At 43.2% G+C, this 25,429-nt stretch overlaps 1 protein-coding gene across 7 annotated transcripts in view; it reads left to right on the forward strand.

Annotated features, from left to right (window-relative positions):
• The window catches only part of Caln1 (calneuron 1), a 473,529-nt gene that overhangs the window by 292,271 nt on the left and 155,829 nt on the right, over positions 1–25,429 (forward strand). For all 7 annotated transcript variants that reach the window (XM_021163075.2, XM_029477872.1, XM_029477873.1 and 4 more), the window contains one exon: positions 8,154–8,266. In XM_021163075.2, coding sequence (XP_021018734.1) covers positions 8,154–8,266 — 113 coding nt within the window. The remainder of the gene's footprint in view (positions 1–8,153; positions 8,267–25,429) is intronic.

Consider the following 25,429-nt stretch of genomic DNA (forward strand, 5'->3'; position numbering starts at 1 on the left):
TTTTTCAGGTGCTTCTCAGCCATTCGGTATTCCTCAGGTGAGAATTCTTTGTTTAACTCTGAGTCCCATTTTTTAATGGGGCTATTTAGACTTGTTTATCAGACCAATTCTTTTGGGGAGTGGGAGAAATTGAAGTTATGTGCTAAGTTGTATGTGAGTGCCTGGGCTCCTCCGGAACCGACCATCTGTGAGGATGACTAAGGATGTTCACTGCAGGCACAGTAGCAAACTGAGGAACATGTGGCTTTTAGACAGTGGCCATTTACATTAACAATTCCCAGAGGTCACCTTTCCCAATTACCCATTAAATCCTTTCCTTGGGGCTAAAAGAGGAAAACACATTGAAACTCTCAGACTTTGGAGACAAATACGAGCCTTATCAAGGCTGTGTGCTGGGGTCTTTGATGCAGAGGGGCATGGTCTACTGTAGGGTTGATATTGTGACCCAAGTTGAGCCCTTGCACTGCCATGTGCTAGCTCTCTGGAATTTTCTACTCAGTGTTTTTAACCCCTTCTTGCCTAATGTCTATCACTGGTAAGATGTGAACTGGGAGAATTGTTCATAGTGTTGGAGTTGAGATAAATCTGCATAATACTCATATGCCAGACATCTAGAAAATGTCAAACGACGATCTCCTGTTTCTTATTATTACTCGTTCTTTTAAATAATTACATGACACCTACAAAGATAAGGGCTATTTATTCATTTCAAAGACTTTTTTATTTTTCAAGTATGTGTCTTTGTGTGTCTCTGTGTGTATTTGTACATGCAGATGCTCTCACAGTCCGGGAGAGGGTGTCAGATCCCCTGGAGCTGGAGTTATAGGTAGCGGTAAGCCACCTGATTTGGGTGTTGCTAGCTGAATTCCAATGCCCCTTAACCACTGAGCCATCTTCCTAGTCAATGAGACAGTCATTTAGATCTCTCTCTCTCTCTCTCTCTCTCTGTGTGTGTTCATGTGCATGTTCTTGCATATCTGGGAGTGCAAGGGTGTGTTGTTGCACATATACCTCTCTTTTCATTCATGTGGAGGTTCAAGGTTGATGTTTTAATTGATTTTTTTTCAGTCACCCTTTTCACCTCATTCATCGAGGCAGGATGTCTCAATCAAACCCAGAACTCATCCAATATGGGTACACTTAATAGATGGGTTGCTTAGAGATGGTTTTCTTCACCTTCCCAGGCTAGAATTACAGACAGGATGTCATGCTTGCCTGGGACCCTAAAATGATTCCTCATGCTTGCAGGGCTATCACGTTAATTACTAAGCCATCTCTCCAGGTCCTCCAGCCAGACCACAGTTTGTAAGTGGTAAATGAGCTGCTTGCTTTTTCCTGGGACCAAAGTAGATCTTAGAAACATTGGGTCTGCTGGGTAGCTCTTGCTCTGATGGTGCCTTTGGCCAAAAGTAGCATCTATTTGTGAGCACTGCTTGGTGCTCTAACTCCTGGGGATCCTTGAGGTCCACAATGCTTTGCTCCTCTGGGCCTCTGCATGGGGTAGATAAGTAGGTGGTCCCTCCTCTCTTACTTGAAAGGTAGATATTTTCAAACATGGTTTTAATTTCCTCAGGCTGAGAAGCAAGGGCAAGCCCCCTTGCTAGTCTTCCAAGTGGGAAATAATAGTGCCCTCTAGACCTTGAGCAGGAGTGTGAGTGCTCAGCTTGTTAGACACACTTTAGTTAAGAGTCCATAAGATCTGCACACAAATAGGCCTATGCCTTTGAACTGAAACACGAAGACTTTGTGATTGTTAGAGTTTATAACCATAATTTTTGGCTATTTTATTGGGTTCTGGTACCTACCATCCTTCTCCACCCCAATCCCTTCCAACTCCCCAATGCTAGGTAGGAGAGAAAAGGGGTAGAGGGAAAAGAGGAGTGTAGATCTTGTTAGACTACTTTCTGCTGACTAGGAGCATTGAGATCCTTGGGGCAAGTCTAATCTTCATCATCAAGTTTCTTCTCCTCGTTTCTGTGCTCACAACCACTTGACAAACAACAGCAACAGGGAGCAGCAGCAGGGGGAGGAGCAGCAACAGGGGGAGGAGCAGCAGCAGCAGCAGGAGGAGCAGCAGAGCCTCCTTTCTCTCAGGACTCTGGCATTTTTATACCCTCTCAAGAGTTCCATGAATTCCAAACATCGTCAGCTGGCAGAATCACACCCCTGACGGAGCATGAGACAAATCATAGTTAGCGGATATGGACACCTGGGATTAAAACAAAAACCATATTAACATAACATTGTAGCAGTAGGTGATTAATCCACTCTAATCTCTCAGGTCCTGGTGGTGGGTGGTGCAAGTTCCTTACCATGCACCCAATGTTTTGAGCTCTCTAATGAAATACACACACACACACACACACCCTATATTTAATATGCCTTAATCAGCTCAATGGCTGGGCTACTCCCAAACTTCCATGTTGCTAATGCCTCCCCTCTGATACTCCTGAGTTATTACCTTCTAAAATCTATATTCCATCTTTGCTACCCAAGATCCAATTATTGGGGGAGGGGCTGCTCTTCCCTAGCTCTTACATGTTTGGTACTCTGTCTTCTGCTGCTCTTAGGCCTGCATATTATTCCTCCCCTGGCATGGTTATTCTTCTTCTTCTCCAGGTTCCCTTGCTTGAGAATCCTAAAGTCCTGCCTCTGTCTCCCTGCCCAGCCATTGACTGCTGACAACTTTATTTACAAATCAGAACCAACCGGGGGCAGGGACCTGCACAACATCTTACATGGGGGATTCTTGTGCAATTTGGGGGAACTCAATTAACATAATATAAGCATTAAATCAAATCCACAACATTTCCCTCTTTTTGTCCATTAAAAAGGCCTTTTCTCTCAGCTATACATTGAACATAGTCATAACAGTTATGTAAACTATAAGATATGGTATACACTAATAACATCCAGTCCATCAATTTTGTCAATTAAGGTACATATTTCTAACATCTATCCTAACGTAAAGAGTTTACAATTCTATACCTTAATTATGTTTTGTTTTTAACTTGCATTACCCTCTGAAAACCATCCTTTCAAATCTCTATCATCGTCCTCACTGCTAAACAACTTAAGTTTGGTTATGAAATTATAACTAGTCTTCAACCCTGTCAGAGATCTGAGAGCTAATTAAATATCACCTGTCCTGTTTGATTTTCTTGAGGTTTTCTTTTCTGTAGCCAAGATCTTCAGGGGGTCTTTCCTTATCATATGGATCATATCTGATCCATATCCCTCTGGAAGGGGTCCAAAATCTTTTCCTCTTTCCTACTAACCCAAATACAGAGCTTCTCTCCCCAAATAGCATGTCCTTTGTCCAGTAACCTGAAATCATCAAAGGTCTATATTGACTCAAATTAGCAGCCTCCTTTCTCTTCAGGCCAGCTCTATCCTGACCTCTTTTCCAGACGATTTTTAATATTATAACCACCAAATTTATAACCACACACATTTTGATAATTAAAACAATTCAAAGCAATTAAAGTAATCTAAGCAGTTATTATTTGCTGAGACAACACTCCTTCACTATCCTCTATCTTGTTCTTACATGATTAATTCTGGATAGTGAGATTAAGGCCTTTTTACTATCTGTCTGAGATAAGGTTTTTCTCCTTACCCCCTGCCCTGCCCTATATGATAAAAGGACTCGATTTATTCATCAACTGGGTTTTTAAAGAAGCAAAACTTTTACTACAAGAGCTTGTCATGGGTGACCATGAGCTGTTTCTATGGTACATGTTTAGGGGATGCAGGAATCCAGTGTTTTATCATCTTCTTCTTCCATCATCTTCCCCCTCCTTCTCCTTCTTTCTACTCTTCCTCACCCAGCTCCCTTTTCATCTTCCTTCTTCCTCTCCCTTCTCTCCTTCCTTTTCTTTTCTCCCATCCTTCCTCTTTTCCTGCTTAATCTCACTTCCTCCTTCCCCCTTCTTCCTCCTCCTTCCTTCTCGTCTTTGGCTTCCCATTCTTCCTCCTCCCTTTTCTATTTCTTCCTTCCTACCTTGATAGATAACTTCCTATTTATACCCAGGAACACATCGGAAGGCATCCTTTTTGTGTCTCTGCCAGTATCACATTGGAGAGTTTTCTATTTAGAAGTCCTTGCTAATCTGAGAGGCCAATGTGAATTCATTGTTTGTCTGCACATTTTTAGCATACCAGCAAAGGCGAAATTCTAGCTCCCTTTATCATGTCAAATGGGGAGAGAAAAATTGATTTCCACTCAGCATTTCATTGACTGTTCCACCCCATTCGGTAGATTAATCTTCCCTTTCTCACCAGCTTGCCACACCTCCCTGGTCCTCCCAAGGGTTTCATCTATGAGGCAGAGTGTTCATGGACAGTCTGTGCTGAGTTATTGGCATCCTGATGATGACATCTATTTGGCCACTGGGCATAGGTTTTGAATGAGTGCTCCTTGGGAACATGGATGCTCTGAGAGTAGATAAATTTCTGGGTCTTCAATCTGGCATGCTACTGGGTGTGGATTCACTAACCAGAGTTAAGGTAAGGAGGTGGAAAGCTGTTGGCTGTGTTGCCAGTTTAAATGGTTGTAATGGTTCCTAATGCCATGTTGATGACTTGCTGAGAGTCACTCAATGCCCTGTGGGTTCAGATTGACCTGTAAAGTTGACTTGACAAACACCATTTGGTTAGCACCAGCTCTCGCATGAAAACAGAATAAAATACCACACAAAAACCAATTGATGCTTAACCGAACAAGGGAAAACAATCAGGAGACATCACTTATTCATTCTCTAAGAATATTCTGAATACCTGTTCTGGCAATCAGTATACAGACATGTCTCAAGCCTTCTTGGGTTACTTACTCTTCCTGATGATACATGAACAAATGTCTATTCACCCCAAATAGAGCACAGATGACAAGTCAAAGGAATGGCTCCACTGTGGTCCGTTCTGTGAACCAGTGAGTATATTGAGATTGCTTATAGGAGCATTTGTGACTCACAGGCAGCTGTATCACCAAAAGTCTGCCCAGCATGGGTGATGACTCAGAAAAGCTTCATCTCAGAGCTCTCTGCATTTGGTTAACAGGTGGGAGACATGTCCCACCCCCTGTTAGTGGCTACTTATGTAACACTGAGTGGCTACTTATGTAACACTGAGAGGGGCATTTTGAATCTTGTAAGTTTTAGGGGCTTTCTGTGCCTTGTATGTTTTGTTAACTCCCCTAGTCAAAAACAAAAAACAAACAGACAAACAAAAACAACAACAACAAACCTCCCTCCAGAAGGAAATGTTTCATTTCATAGAAAATAGTCACACAATTGCTTTGCTCTTTGACCTTCCACAATCAAGCCCAGGTTAGAGAGTAAGGCAAATCCAGATGGGAACACAAAGTGGTAAGTTCTGTACCTGACACACATGACGTTGTAGGAGACTATGCTGAGACATTTCCTGGGAAAATGTGAACAAACATCTGTTCACTTCAGATAGGTACCAATAACTGATCAAAGAAATGATTCTACCAAGGTCTGACTTGTTGAACCAATGAGTTTACCAGAAGGAGTTACTTATAGAAGTACAGGTAAAGGGTTACCTAGAGTGTCATAGGTCACTTGAAGGCAGATGAGACACTGAAAAACCCTCGGGAGAGGGACCTTGTGAATCTTCTGAGTTTTCTGAACTTCCTGGGCCTTATGAATTTCCTGGTCTTTCTGTGTCTTGTGAGTTTTCTGAGCTTCCCGAGTCTTGTGAACGCCCTCTTCTTTCTAATGGGGAATGTTTCCATTCTGAGTAAATAGCTACATAAGTACTGATGAGAAAGAAAAGTTGGCAGACTCTTCTTGGTGAGACAAGGTATGGCCAGGAAGCAATAAAACATTAAGAGCATTGTAGCTCCTCCTCTGAGAACAAGGTGGCATTCATCAGGAAGACCATGGGTAAAGACATCCTGCAGGAGACATACCAGCAGGCACATGGAACCAGAAAGGTGAAAACAACATATTGCATTTTATGCAAAATCATAATAATAAGGCTATGAGAGAGAGAGAGAGAGGAGAGAGAGAGAGAGAGAGAGAGAGAGAGAGAGAGAGAGAGAGAGAGAGGCGGGCTCAGAGTATGCTGAGGTGGGTCAAAATATCACTGAAGTTTGTAGAAGTAGAAGCTTTGGGGGGAAGTAATCTCAAACTATATGGAAGATGGCATAGGGGCAGCAGTGTGCTACCATAATCTCAAATACAAGTAATGACTCTTGGAAGTGTTGTTCCACCAAGCTTATTAGAAAGGGAATTATCTACTGGAGAAATGACAGAGAGAACTTCAACAAGTATTTAAGGGGTTAAACCCTTTAGACATAATGAATATGTTTATGTGTGAGTGCAAGGAAGAACTTGTGACTTCCATCACACATGGCCAGATAATTTGAGGTACAGAGGAGCAGCAGATGTGAGGTGTGGTCATGCTAAGAAGGAGGTGCTGGGTGAACATTTAGAATACAGTCATGAATTACTTAGTGATGGGGGAAGGCACGAAGAAATGTCTCATGAGTAACTTCATCCTGCTGTGACTATCGAAGAGCATACTTACAAAAGCTTAGATGCTACACAACTAAGCTAGTGTGGATGTGTGTGCATATATGTGCATGCGCCCATATACTTTCTATGCATGAATAAAGCAACACAAAATTCAATTAGGGGAAAGAAGAAATTATATAGTCAAGACTTGTGGTAGGACTGGGATTGTAGCTTTGTCAATAGAGTTCTTATGTAGCATGTACAAAAACCCTGTGTCCATCCCCAGCACTAAATAAACAGATGGCACATGTATGCAGTCCTAACACTTGGGAAGTGGAGATGGGAAGATCAGAAGAAAATGTCATTCTTAGCTCCATTGCAAGTCTGAGGCTGGCCTGAGCAATCTGGCAGATTGTTTTTAAAGAGAAGAACAAAAATGTATTTCCCTAATTATTGCCACTTTATTGTGATACTTTAATATTTTAAAACACAGTGAACCTTGGTAGTGAAGGCTTGTCATCTCAGTTATTCATGAGGCTGAGGCAGGAGGATTGCAAGTTAAAGACCATCCTAATCTACAAAATGAGATCAAAGCCAGCCTGGGTAAGTTAGTGAGATCCTGTCTCTAAACAAAAAGTACAAAGAGGACTGGGAATATTGTTTAATGACAGAACACTTGCACAGAATCCCCAGGTGAGGGGCTGGGGTTGGGGTATGGCTCAGCTGTAGAGCGGTTATTAAGAATCCTCCAGTGAGGGGCTGGGGTGTACATGTAAGGTACATATTAGAATATGCCAGCGAAAGGGCTGGGGATTTGATTTAGTGTAGAATACTGTCTTAGGGTGTCTATTGCTGTGATAAAACATCATGACCAAAAGAAGTGTGGGGGTGGGAGGGTATTTCAGTTTGTGTGTTCATCATGAAGGGAAGTGGGATAGGAGCCTGAACCTAGAGGTAGGTACTGAAGCAGAGGCCATGGAGAGTGCTACTTAAGTGGCTTGTTCCTTGTGGCTTGCTCAGCTGGTTTTCTGATACCATCCATGACCACTTTCCTAAGGGTGGGTGACACCATCCACACGAGTCATGAATCAAGAAAGTGCTATACAGGCTTGACTACAGGAGTTTCTTCTGTGGTCATTTTCTCAATTGTTTCCTCTTCCCAAAGAAGCCTGATTCAATAGAAAAACAAACACAACAATAACAGCAGCAGCAGCAGCAAACCTATCCAGGACAAATTTCTATGTAAAATTCCCCTTTGAAGAGTTGGGATTATGGCTCAGTGATAGAATGTGTTTCTAGAATCCCTTAGTGAGAGGCTGAGGGTGTGGCTCAGTGGTAGAACACTTGCCTAGAACCCTCCCTAGTGAGGAGTTGGTGTCATAGCTCAGTGGTAGAGCCTCTGCCTAGAATCCCCCAGTGAGGGGCTGGGGAAGTGGCTCAGTAGTAGAGCACCTGCCTAGATGCTTGGGCACCTGGGTTCAATCCTCAGTCTAGGAAACAAACAAACAACAACAACAAAAATGAACAATGTTAAACAATTCTGTTCTATCACCAGCTCTTTTTATTTTATTTAGGTCATGCCAAGGAGAAAAGGATAGAGTTGTTAACTGCATCAGGGGCTGTTGATCACATTTATGGTACTTTTCACTTATCTCTCTCTCTTTCTCATTTCAGGAGATGGGCAGGTAGATTTTGATGAATTCATGACGATTCTTGGGCCCAAGCTGGTGTCATCAGAAGGTCGGGATGGCTTTCTTGGAAATACGATAGACAGTATCTTCTGGCAGGTAAGTGAGATTTTTCACATAAGATTAAGTCTGGCAGTATCTTGTTTTCTGGGATCAACTAACTTTCACTGTGAAGCCTGGGGTGTCTATTCAGACTGCAGTGAGCCCTCTTGGACTGGGGTGTTAGGTGTTCTTTGAATTGGGTATCGCAGTTGATATGCTATATTGTTAGGGTCTGGAGAATTGAGCTGTCTCCTCATGTGTTTTCTTTGGAGCAGAGTTTGCAATTGTGGAGGTGAAATTCTTCTACATCTAACTCATGAAGGACTTCCTCCTAGAGACCTTGAAAGGGTGACATTGGTATTGCCTGTAATATCTCTTACTTTGAGCTAAACTCATGAACGTTCTCAGTGTAGGGGTTCAAGAGAGACAATGAAGCAAGTTGTCCTTTTGGGTAATAGGTTTATTGGGGGGCGTTATTAGCACTATAGGCAAATAGGCATGAGAGGGGTTCTGAAGAGAATTCAATTCCATGAGACAGAGTAGAGGTCTCCTCTTAGAGCAGAGGTTCTCAACCATCCTAATGCTAATTAAGAATGCTTCCTAATGACCCTTTAATACAATTCCTCATGTTGTGGTGACCCCAGCCATAAATTTTGTTGCTACTTCATAACTGTAATTTGCAACTGTTATAAATCATAATATAAATATCTGATATGCACAACATCTCATATGTGACCCCGCCAAAGGGGTCATGATCCCACAGGTTGCAAACCTCTGCCTTAGAGGTTTTGGGGGTGGGTTGGGGGAAGAGGTGGCCATCTTATGCCATGCAGTCACTGAGGACTCTGTAGGACTTGCTTCCAATCAGATGTACCTGTCGTCTCAGTGACAGGAGTTGGTCCTCTTATGTGTGTTTGTCATAAGGGATGTGGTTCCCCTTTGCTGTAGTCCCTGATTGCTCAGGATGCTTAGTAAACATCCTCTGGGAAACTGAAGATTACATAGTCACAGTTCACATGCAATCACAGCATGGCAGCTTTCATTTCTTTTATGGCAGTTTTGATGACATGAGAGAGGAGAAATAAGACAGGGAGAGAGGGTAGAATGAGAGGAGAAAGCAGTAGAGAGAGGAGAAGAGAGATAGAGAGACACCCCCCCCCCGTGTGTGTGTGTGTGTGTGTGTGTGTGTGTGTGTGTGTGTGTGTGTGTCTGTATATATACAGGTAAGCTTGGTCTTGGTAGCTTCTAGCTCAAACCTGACAATTCCAAGAGCTTCCTCACTGACAGGGTGGATGGTAGCTTGTGTTGAATCTTGATACTACTCCCGTGCTTCATAAGAGATGTTGGTTTTATCTAAGGACTGCTTTCAATGCTATCCATTTATGGCCCATTCTGTCATGTGGATCCTTGTTGGAGATCACTGATGCCTACATTCTAATTATTAGAGTGCCACTAAATCATTTTTACTTCACGTCTCTATTTTAAAATGTGACTATTATTTTATGAGTATGGAATTAGGGGAATGGGTCATTAATCTTTGTTTTTAAAACATGAGCCAGATACGTTGCTGAGTTCAATCGAATGGAATTTCTTTTTAGACATCTAAAACACTACGGAAGCTGGGCAGAGTAGTGCATGCCTGTGATCTTGGTACTTAGGAGACTGAAGCAGGAGGATTGCTCTGAGTTTGAAGCCAGCCTGGGGTACAGAGTTTGCAGGGTGAGACCCTGTCTCACAAAAGCAAAAACTAAACCCAAACAATTTCAAACAGAAACAAATAAAACCCAGGAAAAATAAATTAAAACATTGCAAATACCATCAAAACACAGTATTCCCTTGATTTCTTAGAACAGTGTTTTTGGTAAACACACATTCCTAAGATAGGTAAGCATATGGTTATCTTTTCCTCATCTTGAATCATTCTGGTACTCGCCTACCTTATAGCCAATGAGCATATAAATACCTTTCATTTGACCGTGACAAAAATAGATGGCAGGGACAATTTAGAGGAAGAAAGATTCATTTTGGCTCACGGTTTCAGAGGATTCAGATGTGATCTGACTCATCACGACAATAGGACTTGCCAGGCACCATCATGGCAATGGGCGCACAGGAAGGAGAGAGAAAACCAGGAAGGAGTCAGCCATCGTATACCCTGAGGATCTTCCTCTAGTGACTTGTCTTCTCAAGAACCCATAATGTCCCAAAATAGAGCCATCAGAGAATTTAAACCATGGCCCTGTAGGAGACATTTTGGATCCAAACAGCAGTGCCATTTTTCAGCCCATCCAGGTTGAGCCTGACCGTCTACATTTTGCCTACAGTTGCCATGAGTTCTTTCTACCCTGCGCTCTGCCTTCACGGTCCACCCTAGCCAAGGAAGATACCACAGGGCATCCTGAGCTCTGTGCTTCCCCCCCACCCCCAACCCGCTGCTATCTGAGAGGACGGAAGGAACTATGGGTCTCAGATCCCTATCTCACATAGTGGCCCAGATTCTCCAGGTTCTTTACAGTTTGGCATCTCCATGAGCAGACAGTGTTTTTTAAACACAATACTGACTCTCTTTAGCAGAGTTCCATCACCCCATCATGATCACAGCCACTCTCTGGGTTTGTTATACTGTCAGTCTCCCTCCTCCGGAGTGAGGAGACGGGAGGCACTGCAAAGTGAGCCACAGGCAGGAAATTGCATCTGAGATTATTGATTTTTAAAAGTGTACTTTATGTGAGTGCATGTGTGAGAGTGTTCATGTATATGTACATATGTGTCCTTCTTCAGGAGTCACCTATCTTTGTTTTTGAAGCAGGGTCTCTCACTGGCCTGGAATTCACTGATTGTGCTAGTGTTACTGGTCAGCAAGCCCTTGGGATCTTCCTATTTCAGCTTCCCCTGTTGCTTAGATTACAAGTTCAGGCTGCCACACTCAGATTTTGTTGTTGTTGTTGTTGTTGTTGTTTTGCTTTGTTTTGTTGGTTGGTTTAGGTTTTGTGTGCGTATGGGGAGGAGGATCCTGGGGAATAAAACTCAGGTCTCCCTGCTTGTAAGGTAAGCTCTTTACCAACTGAACCATCTCCCCATCCCTATCCCAGACTCACCCTGTAATATTTAAATGAACTCTGGAATGCAGCATCTTTCCTCTCCTGCAGTTACTCCCCCAGCTCAGAACAGCAACTAACAAAGAAGAGCAGCATCCTAGCAGTCCCCAGCTGCCAAGCTCTGCCTCCCTTCTACTGTCTAATCACTGAGAAGCAGCCTGAGAAAGTGTGTGAAACAGCCTGCCACAGCCATCCCTGCATGGAGGGAAGCTCATGGCCTCCACGCTTGGGTGGCTGGGGGTGGCAGGGATGGGGTGGGGTGTGCACATCTCCAAGTGATAGAACTTGCATGAACACATCGGTTTCAGTCTGTGGCAGTGGTTGAAGTTAGCATAAAAAGAGGGGCAGAAAGGCCAGTCTCTGGCTTTGGTATTCCAGGAGGGGATATTAGCATCAGGAGGGAAAGATACTGGAGAAAGGATACCATGCTAAGAGACTGGCAGGGTGTTCTATCAGAGCCTGGTAGGTATCCAGACCTCACTGAAGCAGAGGTACTCAGATTCAGCTGTGGCTCCTCATGTGGCATTATAATGCGGAGCAGACAACAATGTGTGACTCTGCAGGTCTCTGAGTTTCAGTAAGTCTTGAATTAGAGAGCAGCTCAGCTGGAGACTTTGGCTCTGGGTCTCTCAGGAGGTTGCTGTCAAGAGGCCTGCTGTGATCATCAGAAGGCTTGGCTGAAGCTCTGGGATGTACTTTAGGCTGCCTCATTGCCCTGGCTGGCAACCTGTTCTCAGATCTCCACCATCAGGGCCTTTTTGGAGTACCATTTAAGTATCCTGACTTGACACGGGTCTCTCCTAAAGGGGAAGGGTAAAAAAGAGTGTGGTGTGCAGATTACATGAGGACATTCAGACTTAGCTTTTGTGTATGTGCGTGTATGTGTTCTTGGGTAAGTGCATGTGCACATGCATGCACATGTGTATGGCGGCCAGTGGACCTCCTTAGTCACCATCCACCTTCTCTTTGAAGCAGAGGCTCTTACTGGCTTAGAGCACATCAAATAGGCTAAGCTGGCTGGCTAGCCGGTGAACTGCAGGGATCTAGCTGTCTATGCTACTCCAGCTTTAGGATTACAGGTATGCACTGCCATGCCTGGCCCCACATCGTCCTTTTTAAGTATGGGAGAAAACTACCTCCCAGTAAAGTCAGGAAGAAAGGGCTATCTGGGGCTATGGTAGAGGCTAGCTCTCAGAAAGAGTAGAGCTCCTTTAATCAAGTTTCCAGGGTATTTGTATATATGTGTGTGTTCCCATGTACATGCAGATGTGCATACATACATGTGCACATGTGTGTAGAGGCTAGAAGTCAGCTTCAAGTATTGTTCCTCAGGAGCTGGTCAGCTTCTTTTGTGACAGAGTCTCTCATTGGGGCTTACCAATTAGGCTAGGCTAACTAACTAGAGTCTCAAGGAGCTACCTCTTCTGTCTCTCCCAACACTTGAATCACAAGCATGCGCCTATCCAGATTTTAACATGACTGCTGGGAATTGAACTCAGGTCCTCATGCTTGCTAAGCAAATGCTTACTGGCTGAGCTATCTCCCCTGCCCGAGCTTCCACTCAGGATCTGATGTTGCTGTCACAAACCTTGCTTTTTCTCAGCATTGAATCCTTCCTACTTTAGAGGAAATATAAAGGTAGAGGCATTTCTCTACATCATTGACAAGAAGTCTTACTAAGCACTGAGCTCATCTTCCTAATTAAATCTGTTTCCTGATGCTCTTTCTTTACTGGAGTTCATTGCCAAGGGTAAAATAAAATCAACTGCAATTCTGAAAAAAAAAAATCACAACAACTATCTATCACTTGGTGCCAGTCCTAAAAATTATGACCAGCAGTATTTATGCAGGGATTGATATTGGAGATGGTGAAATTTAACCAGCTGCATCACCATTTCCTTCCTGGGGGATTTGGCCTGCAAGTTGTGTTCTAGATGGTCTGGTCCAAACGGGGTATTCTGTGCCTGCCTTTGAGGCTCAGAGTCCCTGGCATCCAGTTCAAGAGCCTCTTAGATAGTAAGTCATAACTTGTAAAACCTTGGTGTATGTGTGGGTTTGTGTACATGTAGAAGCCCAAAGGTAACCTCAGATGTCCTAAGCCAACATCCCTTCCTTCCCTCCCTCCCTCCCTTCTTCCCTCCTTCCCTCCCTCCTTCCTTCGCTCCCTCTTCCTTCCTCTTCCTCTTCCTCTCTCGCTCTCACTCTCGTTCTCGATCTTGCTCTCCCTCCATAGTCTCTCATGGCCTTGTAAAATCACCACCATAGAATGGCTGCCCAGAGATTCCCAGAGATATCCCTATCTCTGCTTCTCTGCTTCTCTGGTGCTGGGATTTTTCAAGTGCCTGCTACTGTTGTGTTTTTTAAAAAGATAAAGGAAACCAGGGATATATTTGGTGGAGGCAAGATATGATATGGGGGAAGGGGGTGCCTTTGTAGGCCCATGTTGATGCATCCCTTTCCCCTGAGAGACCGGCCACACAACAATATAGTATAGAATAGAGTCTATTCAGGACATGGGGAGGGGAGTTGAGAGGGTAGTAGAGACAGAGAAAGGGGGAGAGAAAGAGAGAGAGAGAGAGAGAGAGAGAGAGAGAGAGAGAGAGAGAGAAAGGAGGAGGAGGAGGAGGCAGCCATGAGCACACGGGGGGGGGGGGGGGGGGGGAGGAGGGGGGGCGGGGGGGGGGGGGGGGGGGGTAAGGAGCAGGAGCAAGAACAAGAGAGCAAGAAAGAGAGGAGGGGGCAAGCAGCTCCTAACTGTGGGTCAGAGACTAGACTAAATGCCAATGTCTACCACACCTGAATTTCCATAAGGGTTTGGGGTATAGAATTCACATCCTCATGCTTGTATGACAAGTATTTCACCAACCAACCTATTTCCCCAGCCAGAAATTTTGTTTCTTTTTGAGACATGGTCTTACTATGTATTTCAAGCTGGCCTCAAACCCTGATCTTTCTTCCTCAGCCTCAAGTGCTTGAATTATAGGCACCCACCACAGGCTCGGCTGATGACTTTGGAAACTTCATCCTATTCTTCTCCTTCATGAATCAAGTTCCTGTAAACTTGACATTATTGCAGGGATATTATGGGGGAGGAAATAAATCCTCTTTGAAGTTGGCCTTGGGACTTTATGTATTGTAAGATGGAGAGGTAGAAAGGAAAGGACTGGAAAAGCTTGGATGCAGGACTGGAGGATGGCCTTCCTGCTCAACATTCCTGGGGATACATGAGCAATGACAGATGGAAGTCAAACTTAGCAGGCAGGTGAGTTTATTGGGGTTATTTACAGGAATGTGGGTGAAGAATTACTTATAGGAACATGGACAACTCAAAGGCCCTAATTCCTTTCACTGGAAAACCCACTCTAGCATGGGTACAACTCAAAAACATCTGCATCCTTGGAGCTCTCATTCAGAACTTATAGGCAGTTCAGCAGAGTAGAGAAGCTTCTCTCCCCATCAACTGTGACTGCTGATATGGGGTTTGTGAATCTTGTAAACCTTAGGAACTTTCTGAGCCTTATAAGTTTTCTTTGCCTCTTGCCTGTTAAAGCTTCCATCCATGGTGGGAATTGCTATAAAACAATACTATTGGGTAATTGAGACAACTGAGAGGTGTGGTCCTCAGCTCTTCATTGTGGCACCACTCCTTCCTTGTACTACACACCAGGACCCCATCTGTATTCTAGAATGTCTGCTGGAGATGCCCCTTAGGTTGGCAAGGAGAGAGCCAGTTACTGTTCGATTTCTACATGAGCTCATTTGTTACAAGAACCCTTTAACAATCTCTCCTCCTTGACCTCAGAGAAACTATTTTGGGCTTTTCTACAAGTCTGAGGACTGCAAACAATCACAAGAATAATAATGAAGATCTCAGCAGATCCAACAGCATTGTTGACCCCAGTGATCACCCAGCCATCCCTGTTAATCTCGTTTCTTATGTGAAAAAAAAAAAAAAAAGGTGACAGGGCTTCTACACTTAAACCATTGAAAAGAGGGTCTGGAAGTGTGGTTCTACTGGTAGAAAGCTGGCATAGCATGCATACAGTTCTGCATCCCAAGCACCACATCAAGACACTGCTGCATACTTGTAATCCCTACACGAGGCAGGAAGCAGGCAGAGATAATATACCCTCAAGGACATAACCTCCAGTGACCTAATTCTTCCAGCTGGGTCCCACCTCCTAAAGTTTCTAGAGCCTCCCAAAATAGCACCACCAACAGGTTATTACTGACCATTCAACATATGATGGGGCGGGGTTTTACATTCAGTTCTTAAGACCATGACAGTGTCTAGTTGGCCATACAGCTAGATCTGTGCAATATCCAAGACCAAGTCAATATCCTAGCATAAAAGTATACAAGCTGGGGAAATGACTCAGTAAGGATTTTGCTATATCAGCATGAGATTTGATCCCCAGAATCTATGGCTTTTTTGTTTGTTTGTTTGTTTTTATTTATTTTTTAAAATCTTGTCATGGTAGTGGGTTAGTAACCCGAGGCTGGGAGGCAGAGGTAGATCCTTGGGGTCTTACTGGCCTGCCAGCCTAACCTGCTTGGTAGGAAACTCTGTCTGAAGAAAAGAAGGCAGAAAGCATCTGATTGACGGTTGAGAATGACCTCTGACCCCTCCCATATACACCCAACTCACTATCATTTTATAATGGACTCAAACAGACCTGCTTACCAAAATGACTTGTTCAGTCCCCAAATGCCTAACTACAGAACTGCCCAGAACCTCTATCAACTACCTGTGGGAGAATCATACTATATCTGCAGCTGCTCCCTACGAATCTTTCTAGATTTGGCTTCTATCTCTCCATCCCCAATCATTGCTCTGTCTGGCTTTTCCTCTCTCCTTCCTCCAGCTTTCCATTTTTTGCTTAAGTCCTGGACTCATGGTTGTTGGTGTAATCCAAACACACTGGGAAGAAGAGGTGGCTCCATGGTTAAGAGGGTGTACTGCTCTAGTAAAGGATCTATAGTTTGGTTTCTAGTCTCCATGTTGGGTGGCTCACAACTGTCTGGAATTCTGGTTGCAGAGGATTCAATACCCTTGACTTTGTGTGCTCACATGTGCGTATATCCCTCCACTCCCAACACACATATTTAAAATAAATCAGTTTTTAAGGCTGTACAACAGCAGCAGCAGCAACAAAAAACCCTTCCCAAACCCTAGCCTGTGTTCTGCCTGGAATGTTAGACATGACATGCTGTTTCTATAGCCATGGTTGACAGGTGGTAACATGGCTCACCTTATGGGTAGGTGAGGGTTCTCCATGCCCCATGTTCATGACATGTAGGAAAAATTGACCAAGTGCAGTTACATTGCAATGGAAAATCTGCTATGCCTTTAAGGAATAGGGATGGGCTAAGAAGTTGACAGTGACATTCTGTGTGGTAGGAGGGTGGAGGTGTTGTCTAAAATCTCAACAGTGGGCATATGTTACTTCCATAATTGAGAGGAAAAGCTAAAATAAAGAAAAAGCAGACTCCAGCTACTAAGCGTCTATTAATAGCTATGATTTTTTTTCTTAATGTGTAAGACTAGAGGTTACCTGCATGAGGCTGGCTGCTGAAGGAGGTTGCAGGGAAATGGTTCTATGAAATAAAGAGTGCTCATATCTGTGAAGGATTTGATGCATGGGACCATGGCTTGGAAAATATAAGAACATTTCATTTTTGAGATCTTCCTTCTTTCCATCTCTTTTCTTTCCTCTTTCCTCCCTCCTTCCACCCCACCCCTGTCCTTTCTCTTTACCTTCTTCCCCTTCCCTTTCTCTGGTCTCCTTACTTCCTCTCTCTCTCTCTCCCTCTCTCTCTTTCTCCTCCTTCCTCTCTCTGTTTGCCTCTGTATACCTTGTCTCTCTGTTTCTCTGTCTCTCTCAGTCTATCACTGTCTGTCTTCCTCTCTGTGTCTCTTTTTCTCTGTCTGTCTCTTTATCTATCTGTCTCTATCTATCTTTATCTCTCTCTTTCTCTGTTTTTCTCTGTCTGGCCCCACTGTGTGTGTGTGTGTGTGTGTTGCTAGTGATTAAACCCAGGGTCTCACACATGCTCAGTGAGTGCTCTACCACTGAGCTACAGCCCCAACTCTGTTTGAATCAGGGTCTCACTAAGTTGCCTCAGCTTGCCTTGAACTCCCTGTTTCTCAGACTGGACTCAAACTTGGGATACCACTTCTTCAAAGCCTCCTAAGTAGCTGGAATGACAGGAGTGAGATACCATCATGGCTTCGTTTTTTATTTAAATCAACTGAGCTTTTCCTGACACATCTTCTACTCATCACATCTGGCACCAGCTGGATGTTTCTCCTCTAATATTGTGTCAACTTGCCACTCTCTCAGAGTCCTGGATCTGCACTGCAGCTCTTCCTTTCTTCCTCTGATAAAGCCCAACTGTCTCTCAGCAGCAGTGTCCATCACCGTGCCTGTTGGACTGACAGCAAGCTCCTGAATGCCCAAAGTAATTTTCCTAGGTGTGAAATATGGAAATGGGAGGTGTCTGAGCTGACACAGTTGCCCAACCATGTTGGCCAAAGACCAACAGCATTAGCTGACAGCATCACTGGGACTTATTAGAAGGAAATTTCCTGACCCCACAACCCCCGAATATCTGCATCAGAAACCTTGGGAGTCTAGTGTCCAAAGCCACCCTGGTTATGGCGCTTGATCAAAACAGAGAGGCTCTGAATGACCTTTGGGATAAAACAGCCAGCCTTGTTTATAGATGTGTTGCTGATCTTGGTTTCCATCTAGCTTGGCAATTTGAGTTACTCCTTATTTATTACACTCTTAGGTGTAACTATCAGGGCTTCATAAGGATTTCCACTTATTAATCCTTCTTACCCGAGAGTTTTATTTCATTTTTCATTTGTTACTTCATGCAAATGATACATATATATATTATGCATTATATATATATATATACATATTATATATTATGCATTATATATATTTGATATGGTGTGCATGTGGAAGTAGAAGGGCATCAGACATTCTTTCCTCCCACCATGCAAGTCCCAGGGACTCAGGTTCAGGTCATCATCACCTGAGATATTTTAATGTATAGGTGGACAAAATAGATGTATAAGCATTTGTTTACAAAACATCCTGAAGAAAATGTATTACAGGGGTTGAGAGATAACTTGGTGGTAACAACTTGTATTGACTGCTCTGACAGAACAATTTAGTTCCTAGAACAGCTCACAACCTCTTGATTCCCCAGCTCAGGAGATAAACCCTCTTCTGGCTTCTGTAGGCACTCACATGCTTAAGCACTTGCCACTCATAGACACCTTAAAAATAAATCTTAAAAAAAATGTATTTTAAGACAACTTTTGTATACATAATCTTTTACCATTTATTAAAAGAAAGGCAAATTTGCATATTAATGACATTAATGTGTCTGTTTGTTTTTTCAGAAGTAATTAAGTCTTAGGTGAACATTTGACACCACAAAACACAGTGCCAAACTTTTCTCAGAATTGATGCATGGTATGAACACCACTTTGCATAAATATGTAGTTTTAAAAGAGACAAGTGTGCTGGAAACTGTCTTAATCCCAAGCCAAAATTCAATGCAGCCATTTTTAAATGAAATTCATCAACTTGAAGGTTAATTTAAAAAAAATCAAACCTTCTAACACACTACAAGCCCAAAGTATACTAATTGGATACTCACATGCTGAGGAGTGTCACAGGAAACTGGGTTTTGTTTGCTGTAGTAATGAAGCCATCCTGTTTCTGTAAGGGCAGAAGACTTCATATGTGCAGTACAAATGCTGTAGTCTATAACACACAGTCGTCTCCAGTCAAATCCCAGGTTGTCATGAAGTTGATGATGTGTGTTGTGACTGTGTTACACAGTGCAATGGGCATGTGCTGTGTGTTCAGAACCAAGGCTGCAGTGTGTTCATACCCTGGATAGATGCATCCTGAAACATTATGTATTTGCATTTTAATTAACCCTTTGTTTGCTATCTGACCAAAATTATTTTACTATTGCCAAGTTTTTGTGATTTCTCACATGTGGATGACCCCCATCTGGTGTCATAACCTGCAGTTTGAGAAGTCATAGTCTGTAAAACATGATGGTTTCCAATGGCTGTATTTCCTAAGATTTTTTATTTAATTACATGCATTTGTTTGTTGCATGTAGCTTTTTGCTACCCCACTTAAGCTCCAGGCCATGCTACCACCTCCCACCTGGCTTCCCTTGAATCCATCAATAAAAGACAAGCACACAGTTGTTCATTTTCTACCTGCCTTCTTAGCACAATTGCTAGGCATTATTAAACTTCCGTGGCTAGCATGCCCTTAGCAATATTCCTATCTCTGCATCTCCCATCTGCCCTAAACTTTAGCTGTTCAGTCACATCTAGCTCTTGCTAAATGCTGCTGGCCACCTGGCTGTAGGAGCGGCCACAGGTCACTTGGCTTTTCTCTCTCCATGGGGAATTTTCCTCTCCTCCCTTGCATCTGTCTCCTTTCCTCCAGGGACCCATAAGTCCTGCCTATTTCTTCTGCCCAGCAATTGGCCCATGGCTTCTTTACTGACAGATCAAGAACCAACTGGGGAAGAGGACCTTAGTATCAGACCTGCCCCTACATTTGTTTGTGGACTATATGTGTGATAGGTATGTATGTGATTATAGGAACCCTTGGAAGCTACAGGTATCGAATATTCTGGAGCTAGCATTACAGCTATCTATGAGATGTCTATTTTAGGTGCTGGGACTTGAACTCCAGACCCTGGCAAGAGTAGTATCTGCTCTTAACAGCTGAGCCATCTCTTCAGCCTCTCAGTCTGGTTTTAGAGTACTGAGGAATTATGCAACAGCATGCTTATAACTTTTTTTGTATGTTTGTGTGTGTTCTTGTACACAGATATGCCTATGTATGTGCATTCAGTTGTATGTTTATGTGTGTAGAGGCCAGAAGACAAACCTTGGCTGTCATTCCTTGGGCACCATGCTTGTCCACCTTGCTTTTGGAGAGAGTCTCACACTGAACTTGGAGCTCACTGGTGAGATGAGCTGGTTGGCTCTCTATCCCCAGGGATTCTCCTGGGTCTACCTTCCCAGTGTGAAGATTGTAAGCACCACCACAACCAGGCTTTTCAATTTTATTTTATTTTTATAGGTAGGCTCTGGGGTTTGAAGTTAGGTCCTCATTCTTGTGTTGCAAACACTTTACCACGAAGCCTTTTCTACAGCTCTGTTGTTAATTTCTCGGTAGAAAGAATTAAATAAAAATGAACTCAGTACTGGCATACAACTAGACCCAACAGACCAGACCAATATCTGATGGGGTTGGCTGCAGAAAGCCCTGAAACACATGGCTAATTAAACTGTGACCCACCAGCTAGTTAGCTGAATAAGCTGTAGCCAGTTAAATTATTTTCTGTTTTACTTCCATTTTTTTTCTATAAACACTGTCCAGTTGGTAACCACCTCCTTGGCAAGAGTTAATTAAAAGCCATTTTAAAAATCTTTTTAAAATACACAAATTTGATAGTGTTTCGTAGATCACAGCTTCTCAAACTGTGGGTTGTGACACCAGATGGGGTCAACTGCATGTGGTGATCACACACAAACAAACAAAAACAGTAAAAGGATTCTGATCCAATAGTGGCAGTGACCAAGAAATTAATTTGAAACCAAACACATAACCCACTGAGTCACATCCCCAGCCCATGAGATACCTTCAATACACACATGGAAATAGTTTGTGAACAGTTGGTACGTATCTATTGAAGAGACTCTGGCCAGCTTGATCCTGGTAGGCATGGCTCTGACTGGCCTTGCTTTGTCAGCCATGTCCTCTGCCTTGCTAAAAACTGTTATATTACATTCCTAAAGCTAGTCACCAAAGGTCTATTGCCTTATTTGGCCACTTCCTCCTCCTGAGATTGACCACCAAGGTCCAGCTATCAACATATTGAAGTCCAGTAATCAAAAGCTCCCCTAGTTAACATGTCCAATTAAAATTAAATGCCTCATCCTAACACAGGCATTTACCCTTTTATCTTTATAAACCACTATTTTCCTATGGACCACTTCTGTCTCCAGAGGCAGTCCTTTATTCCCTGGGGAAAAATCCCCCTCCTCCCTCTCCCTTGTTCCCTTCCCCTAAATGAAAAAACAGACTAGACCATGACAACTGATGAATATAAATAAATCATATGTAAAAAGCATTGTTAAAGCAATATGAGGAATGATGGCTAGGACAATAGAGAAAGAAGAGGTGGAACAAAGAACAGCTAAGAGATTATTTGTTTGTTTATTTTGATCCTGGGATTTGAACTCAGGGCCTTGCACATACCAGGTAAGTACTCTGCCCTGTGCTATAGCTCTATGCCTCCTTTTAAATTTTTTTTTTCAGTTTTGGAGACAAACCCTCATGTATGCCAAGATGACCTTGACTGGCTGTGAAGTTAGAGATGACCTTAAACTCCTGATCCTTATCCCTCCACCCTCTTTGTACTAGGATTATGGGTGTTGCAGCATTTTAGTTGGTGTATGGGTTGCTGAGAATGGAACCCAGAATCTAGGATGATCCCACAGAGCTACATCCTCAGCCCATGAGATACTTTCAGCACACACAGGGAAATAGTCTGTCAGCTGGCCATGTTGGTATGCATTGGTATTTCCGACAGCTGGCAGGGTGAGGTGGGAGAAAGGGTAAAACAAGTCAACCTCACCACAATCTGAAAGGACACCATAATTGAAAAATAACATGATAATAGCTTCCTCCTTAATTACTGTTAAAAGGAAGGCTCCTTTGGTGAATTAAATTTAGTAGAGTTTACGTGCACAAACCAAAACTCAGAAATGTGATTCAGGTCTGGGGAAGCCTAGGGCTATAGGGCTGGCTTTGAGAATTCCAGCCAAGAAGCCCATCTAACAGCACTTAGAGAAACTAGAGGTGAGGGGTGGGGTGAGAGGTACGGTGTGCGTGCGCGAGCGTGTGTGTGTGTGTGTGTGTGTGTGTGTGTGTGTGTGTGNTGTGTGTGTGTGTGTGTGTGTGTGTGTGTGTGTGTGTGTGTGTGTGTGTGTGTGTGTAGCATAGAAAGCCAGAAGTGAGGCAAACAAGACTGGAAGTTTGATATAGCAACTGGAAGTGGAGCATGGAAAACAACTGGCCGAAGCTTAATCCACCAGCTGGTCAGTTATTTACAACTTAACTTTAATTGATCTCAGCTTAGTTAGTTAATTCACTACTGGGACTGGGGCTCTTGCAATCCGCAGAAGTTCAGTGTCTGTGATTAAATTCTAATTGGTTTAACTGCGTGATGAAGGTATGTGGTCCACACTTGTGTCTTCCCTGAGATTTGATTTAGCGCTACCAGCTGCTTGTAAGGATACATTAAGGGCTGGCAATATGGCTCAGCAGGTGAGGATGCTTGCCACCAGGCTTGACGACCTAAGTTCAACCCCTTGGAACTATACAGTGGAAGGAGAAAAACAACTCCCACATGTTTTCTTCTGGCCTCTACAAGTGTGTAGTTGCACGTGGAGTAATGTACACACAAGTAAATAACTGTAAGAATATGTTTTTAAATGAATGACTTAAGTGAGCAAACCCATCTACTGCCAGAAAATTGTACATTGTTAAGAGTGCTTGCTGTTATGTCCTGTGGATTGGAGTTTGAATCCCAGTGCCCAAGGCTGGCAGCTTACAAATGCCTGCAACTCCAGCTCCAGAGGATCTGGTGCCCTCTTCTGACCTCTCTGAGCAGGAATGCTTGTGTGCGCACACACACACACACACACACACACACACACGATAAAAATAAACATCAATCTTATAAAAATCAATTCCACGTCTACGAATCTATCACCTAAATTCTGTCAGCAAGTGCAGCTAGAAGGATGGAATATTGTACAATTATTAAAAATAATGTCATTACCTTTTAGTCACTGGAAAAGTCACTCTAGAGATTAGATTTATGGTGTAATTACATAGATGTTCTACCGCTATTATAAATTCATTTATGTTCATCTATTATGCATCTCTTTATAGTCATCTGATAACTCCATTTGTATTCATAGAGGAAAGCTGCAAGAAATGCAATAAATCTGGTGGTACTTGTTATTATCGATCTCAATAAAAGGGAAGATAATTTTTGTTCTTTTTACTTGTTTTTATTTCCAGAAATTTCTATAATTAGGCAGTATGGAATATTTTGTTGTTGTTGTTGTTGTTTTATTACATTCATTTATTTATTTGGGGAGCAAATCATGCAGTTTGGTATATGTGCATGAGTCAGGGGATAACTTTCAGGAGTCAGTTCTGGTTTCGCTCCTTGTGGGTCCTGGTGATTGAACTCAGGTCTTCAGGTTGGGTGGCAAGAACCCTTAGCTGCTAATCCATATTGCCAGCCCTTAATTTAACTTGACAAGTGTCTACCTACTGTGCCATCTTGCACCCCTACTTCCCCTCTTTTTTTTTAGACTAGGGCCTTGCCATATGCCACTTGCTGGCTTTGATCTTTTGGGGTCCTCCTGCCTCAGCCTTCCAAGTGCTGGTGTTACAGCATGCCTCACTGTATTAGTAAGGGTTCTCTAGAGTCACAGAACTTATGGAATATCTCTATATATTATGGGAATTTATTGTAATGACTTACAGTCTATAGTCCAACTAGCAATGGGTAGCTGTGAATGGGAAGTCCAAGAATCTAGTAGTTGCTAGTTCCACGAGGCGAGTTGTTTCAGCTGGTCTTCTGGAGAAGTAGGTTCCAACAGATGTGCTGGCAGGTAAGTGCAAGCAGGCGAAGAAGAGTGAGTCTTCCTTCTTCCAATGTCCTTACGTAAGTCTCAAGCAGAAGGTATGGCCCAGATTAACTGTATGTACCTCCATGCCTGGATCTGGGACTTGCTTTGTTCCAGGCTGGCCTTGAATTCAGAGAACTGCTTGCCCCAGTCTCCTGGGATTAAAGTCGTGTACTACCTTGCCTGGGCCTAAGCTTTTTGTGGCTTATGCCTCAAGATCTCCATGCTAAGATCCAAGTAAGAAGCAAGCTCAAGATCTGGATGGATCACAGAAGCCTCCTCCATTTCTGGATTGTAGTTCATTCCAGATGTAGTCAAGTTGATAACCAGGAATAGCCATCACACTCAGTAGCCCTGCCAATCCTGTTTTCTTATGGATCTGAAAAAGTTAACAAAATTTCATATGAACAAACTGCATTATAAAACAATTTTTTGCCATGGCAAAATAAAGAGAAGCTGGATTTGAAGGATATATATATATATATATATATCCACTTCAGTGAAGCACAAAGCATGAAGCTGATGTCCAAGCATGCAAACACAAAATCCAAATGAATCACAGCCACCAGATGCCAGGAGGGGAGGGTTAGGTACTGAGTGGAGTTGGCTCAGTGGCAGCTGCCCACCCCAAGCTGCTATGTGGCCTTCAGCTGTGGAGGCCACAGAAAACCCACTGCCAAGTGAACAGATGGGGCTCCACACAAACTCAAGTTATGTGCTGACAGTCTCACTCTAGGAGAGTGTCTGAACCGATGTTCTAATTGAAAAAGAAATTCAGAGCAGTTTAAAGGCTAGGAATGTGGTTCAGTTGGGAAAATAGTTACCTACCACAAGAACCATGGCTTCTATTCCCATCACCCTACATAAACCGGGTGTGGTGGCACATGCTCGATACAGCAACACTTGGGAGGTATAGGCAGGAGGATTAGAAATTTAAGGTCACCCTGGCCACAAATTGAGTTGGAAGCCAGCCTGGGCTCATGACACTCTGTCTTCAAAGCGGGAAGAAGAGGAAGACAGTTTTGAAAATCCATTTGAAATTGTTATTGTCTGTTTCTTAAGCCTGTGACTGGAATGAAAAGCCACAGTGCTCAGTGGCTTTGGAAGAAAAAGTAACCAGAAAGTGACCCAAAAAGATACATAATTGTTATATACCAAAGAGCATTCCCAACTTCTACTGAAAGTCAATCGCTAGTCTTTTGGGTAAGAGCAAGGGTTATTTTCTTCCACTCAGTTAATGCATCCTCCAAATGTGTGGCACACAGTGTGTCATATCCTCCAAGTCCCTGGCACACAGTGTGTCATGCAAATCAGATTTCCAGAAGGCACGGAATGTTCACGGAGACTTAC

This window comes from Mus caroli, chromosome 5, assembly GCF_900094665.2.
Source record: "Mus caroli chromosome 5, CAROLI_EIJ_v1.1, whole genome shotgun sequence".
Lineage (NCBI taxonomy): Eukaryota > Metazoa > Chordata > Mammalia > Rodentia > Muridae > Mus > Mus caroli.